The following is an 8,539-nucleotide window of genomic DNA, read 5'->3' on the forward strand; positions in this document are numbered from 1 at the left end:
ATTAATATATTACAATTTATTAACTAATTAATATATAGCAATAAATGTTTTATTACCTAATTAACTTATTAAAATTAATTAATGCATTGACATATATACGAATATCTGGTATTGATGGGAAGGAATGCTATATATATGTTTAGAATACATGGTGTAAGTGTTTGTGGGGTGTGGGGGGCAAGGGTCGGGATTCAAGTCTCCAAGAGGGATCTTTACACACATATACATTTAGATTAGGTTAGAGTAGAATTTTATATTGTATAAAAAAAAATAAAAAAAAGAGAGAGAATACATGGTTCTTTTCAAGAAATACGTAGTTCAACGAAATTGTAAAAGATTTGTGTTATTAAAAAAATAAGTGACTTTTGCAGCTTTGTTTCTTCATGGCTTACATTAATAACAATAAACTTGAGAAATGCTATGTCTACAATATTTTTACAACAAATCATAAGTGTTTAGTTGTTAGTGGTTCAAATTTCAGACTAACGCTAAAATTACTTTTTTACCCCAACAATAACAACTAGTAACAACTTGCCACTTAGGATTTGTTGTAAAAATTTTGTAGACATATCATTTCTCTTTCTATAAACTATTAGTTCACCATTTATAGAAAAATTAAAATATGGCAATAAATGTATTACCTAATTAACATATTACAATTAATTGACTAATTAATATATAGCAATAAATATTTTATTTTCTAATTAACTTATTACAATTAATTAGTGCATTGACATATATACAAATATCTGATATTGAAGGGAACGAATGCTACATATATGCTACATATATGTTTAGAATACATGGTTCATTTCAAGAAGTACGCAGTTCGACAAAATTGTAAAATATTTGTGTTATTAAAAAATAAGTGACTTTTGCGGCTTTGTTTCTCCATGGCTTACGTTAATAACAATAAACTGGAATGTTTATTGTTTTTCTTGTTTGCTTCATCTTATGTGTTAGGCGATACATTTGTTTGTGGAAGAAAGATTGAGAATATGAAAAATAATGTCTTAGTTAAGCGAAAAGGAACCATTAAAACCATTGAGGTTATAATGATTACTAAAAGCATTTTTCTTTTCCTTTTATTTTAATCAAAATGATATTATATATATATATATATATATATATATTGAAATGCCATGCTTGATGGTTTTTGTGAATTTATACAGGGTGAGGATGGTGATATAATTGATTGTGTTGATATTTATCAACAACCTGCTTTTGATCATCCACTTCTGAAAAATCACACTATACAGGTTTCTTTTTTTGATTTTCAATTTAGTTGTTTTGTATTTTAATTCATTTATGTACCTTATTATTGTTCATTTATTCATCTCCTACCATTCATAGTATTATAGTTATTTTCGGGAGGGTCATTTTAATTTTCAGTAATGGTCTACTTCTTCTCCAAAAAAAAAAAAAAAAAAAAATTAAAAAATATTGGTCTTTTTTCTTTTCTTTTTTTTTTTTTTGAGGGGGAAAAAAAATAATGGTCTTCTATTGAGGAAAAGAGAAGAATATAAAATTTATATTTTTGGTAATGGCTTCTAGATTGAACCCAATTAATTATTCCAAGTACCCAAGTACCTGCTTTTGATCATCCACTTCTCAAAAATCACACTATACAGGTTTCTTTTTTTGATTTTCAATTTAGTTTTTTTGTATTTTAATTCATTTATGTACCTAATTATTGTTCATTTATTCATCTCCTACCATTCATAGTATTATAGTTATTTTCGGGAGGGTCATTTTAATTTTCAAGTAATGGTCTACTTCTTCTCCAAAAAAAAAAAAAAAAAAAATTTTAAAAATAAATAATGGTCTTCTATTGAGGAAAAGAGAAGACTATAAAATTTATAGTTTTGGTAATGGCTTCTAGATTGAACCCAATTAATTATTCCAAGTACCCAAGTTGATTAATTAGTAAAATTACATGCAAATCATGAAGGAATAATTAAATCAACAAACTAAATTAGAGTGCAGTGGAAAATAAGTTTGACTTGGTGATTTGATTAGGATGGAGAAAACCCTCAAAGACAAAATCCTACTAGGTGAATTCCAAGTCACTATTCTGAAAAATCCATTAATAAGAAAAAGTGGTTAAAAGTACAAAGAATCTTACCCTACAACCCAATTCCGAAGTACCTACCTATAATAGAACCAAATGAGCTATACTCTAGGCGCACAAACATCGCAACAATTCCTGTTATGTTTGTATCTCTCTATCACTTTAATGATGACTATAAAATATGTCTTCCATACGTTCTAGAACCCTAGTACATGAATCCCTAGGTACAGGGGCAAGAGCCAGGGCAGGTTGAAGGGGGGGGGGGGGAATTGCCAGCCCTGGCCCGCCTAAATTTTATTTACTTATATGTCATGAGTTTGCTACCTCCAATCATATGCCTACACTGACTAAATAACAGGAATATCAGGAAATAGAGCTTAAGCTTAATTACTGTTGTGTGAGTTTCAAGGTTTTTGTCCTTTTATCAATTTATTCGCTCCCCTCCATATGGCTGGCCCATCTTAATTTTTGTATCTTTATTTATTTATTTATTTTTTTTTTCATAATAGAGGATTTTATTAGGTAAACATGACAGGGGATTTTTTTTATATCCATTTATTTTCTTGTTTTGTTTCATGCATGGATTTGCTTTACGTATTTCTTTTTCATTTATAAAATAAACATTGGACTATTGTTTTTTATTTATTTATGGAAACTACATTATATATGGAAGAAAAATAAAATCATTAATAATCTACCAATGTGTTTTAAAGCTCAAAATACACACACACATATATATATATATATATATATATATAAAAGAACAATTAAGAAACACAAGTTTTAATTGGAATGATTGAAAATAATATTATTATTGCCTGATAAAAATGATAAAAGAATCTCCACAAATTTCTAATGTAGTAATTTATTCTTTGCTAATAAAATTTGTTTAAACAATAAAATGTAAAGTTAATTATATAATAAATTCTAAAGCTTAATATTTTTTTCATTTTAAACTTTGAATTTTCAAGTGTATGTAAGTTCATAATTTCGTTTTTAAAATATTACAATATCACATTCATATGAGTTGTACTTGAGTTTTCCAACTACTAAAATCTTTTATGAGAATTGTAAATGAGATTTTTAATTAAAAAATTATTCATGTGTAAATGAATCCCTAATAGAAAAATACAGTATTATACTAATGTTATTTTTTTGTGTTTATGCCCGTATGGATTGCTTATAAATTTTGCCCCTTCTGAACTTAAATTCTGACTCTGCCATTACCTAGGTAGTCAAGTAATCATGGGTTGAAAACATAATTTAACATGCAGTTTTCCTCTTATTTATTTATTCATTTATTATTATTTTTACATTACATATATTCCTAAAAAAAAATTAAATAGGTTTTATGAGGGTTTGATTATTAAAAAATAAAAAACCGAAAAATATATGTGTAGCCAAAACCAGTAATCTGAATTTGGTTAAACAGATGAAACCCAGCTCAATCTCTGGTGGTGTGAAAATGAATTCCTCTCAAGCAGAGCTGATTCAAGATTGGCATAAAAATGGACAATGCCCAAAAGGAACAATCCCCATAAGACGAGAACAACAAGATGAACACCCTCATGGTCGTGGTGTCAAATGGATACCACGTAGAACACAGCTTAATCAAAGCATTAATAATGACAATCATAATGAGGTATATTCATTAATTTATCAAATGAAATGATATTTTTACATATATAATCATGTCACACTGTTTTTTTTTTTTTGTTTGTTTATGTTTTAATTTCATTTATAAATAAAAATTTCTCTTGCTGACATATACGAATAATATTTTGAATAGTTTGCCACTGTTGATATTGAGGGTGGTACATTCTATGGAGGACGTGCAATATTAAACGTATGGAACCCTGTCGTTTACAGTAATGGAGACTTTAGTCTTGCTCAAATATGGGTTACAGCTGGCCCTGATAAAGAAGTAAACACTGTTGAAGCTGGATGGAAGGTAAGTTTCTAATGATAAAGTTTTCTTTACAATTATTAAATATTAATAAATTAAAATATATTAAATAAGAAGCATAATGAGTGAGTAAGGCCATGTTTGGATGCATATTTTTCATGACTCAATTTCCGTCACTCATCACTCATCACTTTACAATATTACACCCGTTTGGCACTATCACTCAATAGTTTTCATACTATTTGTGGGCCACATACTTGTGTACTGGGAAAAAAAAAAAAAAAAAAAACTCAGATCACTTGAACCCAGTGAAAGAAGAAGAAGAAGAAGAAGAAAAAACCCAGAAACCCGAACCCAGTGAAAGAAGAAGGGGAAAAAAAAAAGCAAGAACACCGAAGACCGAACCCAAGAGAAGAAAGGAGAAAAAAAAAGGAAAAAAAAAAAGAAAAGAAAAAGAAAGCAAGAACACCCGAGACCAAACCCAAGAAAAAAAAATGGTAGATTGGTCAAAAGGTGCATTTGAGTTATGACTAGTGGCTCCCCATGTGTGTTTAATTATAAAAATGTCATTGAGTTATGAGTTATGAAAACTGAAAATAGTTAAAATGCGTTTTCAGTTTCCATAACTCATCACTAAAAAATCAGAGAATTGAGTGATGGAAACAAAGTTATGAAAACAGAGTGATGGTGTTGCCAAACGGATTTTTCGCTATGAGTCCCACTATTTTTGAGTTATGAGTCTCACTATTTTTGAGTTATGAGTTATGGAAACAGAAAATTGAGTTATGGAAACAGGCCATCCAAACACCTCCTAACTGTTCTCATCTGCTTCACAAGAACCCCACATAGCATGTGAAATTAAAAAGGAAATTTTAAAACAAAGAATATTGATATAAATTTTGAAAATAGAAATTTAAGGTAGATGTAATAAATTGATAAATATCTCATTTCATGGTTGCAGGTAGATTATCCTGACAGAAAAACAAGGTTGTTCATATTTTGGACTGTAAGTTAATTTACTTATTCCCTTCCAAAATATATTTAAATTTGCACTATAAATCAAGACAATTACATTTACCATTTACATAACTAAAATATTTGGTGCAAGTGTTTCTTGAACTAACTTATTCTTGTTCCTATAATTAAGGGAGATGGCTACAAAAGTAAGGGTTGCTACAATCTTGAATGTCCAGGTTTCGTGCAAATAAACCACAAATTTGCTCTTGGTTCTCCCATAAAACCTGTTTCTAGATACTCTGCGCAGCAATTCGAAATAGGGATAACCATATACAAGGTAACAGACATATTTATTTCCTTTAAAAATTATTCTAATCCATTAAAAAAATACCAAGACAACAATTACAAAAATAACTAGTTTATCATCAATGCCATGAACGGAAATGCTAATATAATATAATTGTCAGCCCTCTTTGATTTTTTTTTTTTTTTGAGATACAAAAGATAAAAATTCTACTCTAATCTAATCTAAATGTGCATATATGTGAAACTCCGTCCTAGAGTGACCATCACACTAAAGATGTGCGATGGTGCCCTTTTTTTTTTTTTTTTTTTAAATCTAAATATGAAATATGATAACTATGCTCATTATTAAAACATATATTTATATGTGTTGATATTTATGCGAGATTACCTAATTAATTTAGGTTATTTTGTAGAACTCAAATTCCAATTTTACTACTTTCTAAAAAAAAAAAAAAATTCCAATTTTACTATTATGTCACTTTTTAAAGCTACACTATCAATTAGCCTCTAATATAAATGATTAGCCAATTGAACTAAGCATAAATAATAAACATAACATAAGAAGCATATAAAGCATATTACATGAGCAGTTCAAATTCACAAACAAGCACCGGTTGCATCTTAAAGCCACGATGGCTGAAATGGAAGTGCGCTAATGATTCCCAAAACATCAATTCACTCACAACTCTCAAGGATAGTGGTGATTGTGATTGGGGATGAACATGTCTCAAGGATTTGGCTATGGTGAGAAGAAAGAGTACAGAGATTTTTTTTTTTTTTTTTTTTTTAATCCAAAAAAAAGGAGAGAATTGATAGTATTTTGCACTCACAACAAGGGGTATACTTCACTGAATTCTCAGATGGGATTTTTAGTGTTTAATATGTTAGGAATGATTTTGTATATGAGATTAGATGTTCCATTATATGAAAAAGTGAAATGTTAGTGAACCATTTTAGGAAAATTTTTATAGAAAAAAAAAAATTAATGTTTTGATAATTTTTTCTGTTTTCTATAGAAGTTGTGTCAAAAATTTTCAAAAATTGTTTGTTTATAATTGCCCTAAGGGTATCTGTTAACAGGACCTTTTAAAAAATATGGTGTACTAAGATTCTAATGGAGGGCTTTAATATGATATATTATTATCTTTCAGAAGAATATAGTCTTAGTAAAAACCTTTTTCATTCTCAGCCATTTTATAATTGCAATCATTGCCAAGCAAAACTGACATTGCCTAGGGCAGTTTTAGTAGTCGATAAAATTCTGTGTACATGTCTTGCTTGCTAAATTCTTGTACTTGTTGTATACTTCAGAGGAAAAGGAATTGGTGGTTACATGTGCAAGATCAGATACTTGGATATTGGCCTGGCTCCATCTTCCATTATTTAGCGAGTACTGCAACCAGAATTGTTTGGGGTGGAGAGGTTTACAACACGAATCCGAATGGTCATCACACAAGGACTCAAATGGGGAGTGGCCATTTCGGAAATGAAGGTTATGGAAAAGCAAGTTATTTTCGAAATATTGAATATATGGATAACTACAGTGGCAAGTTCATATACGTGCAGGTACGAAGTCTGCATGCATATGCAACAAGACCATTTTGCTATAATGTAGAAGTAGCAAATAATACAGTTGGAGGCTTTGGAACCCATTTCTATTTCGGGGGTCCTGGCTATTCAACACTATGTGCAGTATAGCAAATGGGGAAAAAATTGTTGTAATCAATAAAAGTTCACATATCAGAGAGATCTTAGAAAGGAAAACAAGTTTTGATTTACATAATTATCACTCATTGTTGCGTGTGTTCCAATTATAGTCGTTTCACTAATATCTTTGGAGGCACAATTTTTTAATTTTAATTTTTTTTTAAAATGAATCAGTAACATTTATAATAAACCAATAAGAATACAAAATCTTACAACATGTTAGGGTCATATATTATATGTAATTGGTTAATCCTTCAAAACAACGCACTTTACTTGTATCAAGAAGTATGTAGTCCAAACATATCAAGTGGTATTGTTAAAGACATGAAGGTTGATCCAAGAAATAAGTTAAGAAAAGCTGGTTCACTAAATCTTGACACTAGCTCAATACTAGCTACTATCGAGGATAATTGAAGAAGCTTGACACAAGTTCAATCTATCTAGAATTACGATTTTAGAATTCTCAGATCTAAAATTTAGCACATGATGACTTGAATGATTAGGGTTTCTCTCTCTACAACCCTAGTCATATATAAGACTTATTTTAAAAGTCATCAAGTACTAAAATAGAGGCCTAGAACTGCATTTGTACATCTTAGGGTTTTGTAACTAAGTACTTCATGATTTGCATCATTTATGAAGTGAAGAACTTTGCATCCAACAACAATCAATCAAGTTGCTAGTCATTCACATACTAGGATCTATGCAAAGGAGTTAGTCATGGATTAACGATTTGTGCAAAGCAAAAAAGTCTGCTACAAGATCAAGTTCAATTGGGTATTAAAGCGAATGTTCAACTGTAGATTAGTATTTTGGGATAAACAAAGGTAGTGATAAAATTCCTCATACTTATAACCACTTGATTATTGATTAGTGGATTCTTGGGAGTGATGACCTTAAATTCACCTAATAGGATTTTTGCCTTACAAGAGGTTTTTCCCATTCGTCAACAAATCATCGATTTATTTATTTTCTACTACATATTAGTTATTTGGTGATTTGTTGATGCCTCCACAATTTGCATGTAATTTGATCTAATTAATCAACTTGGGTAATTGAATTAATTAACTATGGTCAATCTATTTTAACCCAACAAGTGATATGAGAGCGAGTACGCTCTGATTCGATTTTAATATTTGTTGTATGATCCATTGACACCTGTTGTTATGGATCATGAACAATTTTTGATTATGTCTCCTTATTTGATGATACTAACCATGCATTCTAGAAAGTACGCATGAGAGTTTTTTTGCAATACTTAGACGATAAAGTCTGACAAGCTATCGAAATTTAATGGACCAAACCAACTGAACCACCGGTGTCATGGGATGATGACCATATCAAAGTTTCAAATTTCAACAGTTGAGCGTTGAATGCCTTGCTTAGTGCTGTGACTAACAAGGAGTTTAAGAAGATCTCATCCATTGAGCTCTAAGGAAGCATGGATAATCCTTTAAAACACTTATGAAAGTACCAAAGCTGTAAAAGATTCCAAGCTTCAGAGGCTTATCACGAGCTTTGAAGAAATAAGGATGGATGACGATGAGATGTTTGATGAATTATATACCAAGTTAAAGGTCATAGTGAATTAT

At 29.9% G+C, this 8,539-nt stretch overlaps 1 protein-coding gene across 1 annotated transcript; it reads left to right on the top strand.

The window, feature by feature from the left end:
* Nucleotides 1-865: 865 nt before the first annotated feature.
* Nucleotides 866-7,000, top strand: LOC115989606. Its single transcript, XM_031113385.1, has 7 exons — nucleotides 866-1,049; nucleotides 1,173-1,259; nucleotides 3,504-3,713; nucleotides 3,861-4,022; nucleotides 4,939-4,983; nucleotides 5,125-5,271; nucleotides 6,552-7,000. Exons 1-7 carry the CDS (start codon nucleotides 894-896, stop codon nucleotides 6,936-6,938), a joined length of 1,194 nt encoding a protein of 397 aa, XP_030969245.1. The 5' UTR covers nucleotides 866-893; the 3' UTR covers nucleotides 6,939-7,000.
* Nucleotides 7,001-8,539: the final 1,539 nt, after the last annotated feature.

The sequence above is a fragment of the Quercus lobata genome, chromosome 5 (assembly GCF_001633185.2).
Source record: "Quercus lobata isolate SW786 chromosome 5, ValleyOak3.0 Primary Assembly, whole genome shotgun sequence".
Taxonomy (NCBI): Eukaryota; Viridiplantae; Streptophyta; class Magnoliopsida; order Fagales; family Fagaceae; genus Quercus; species Quercus lobata.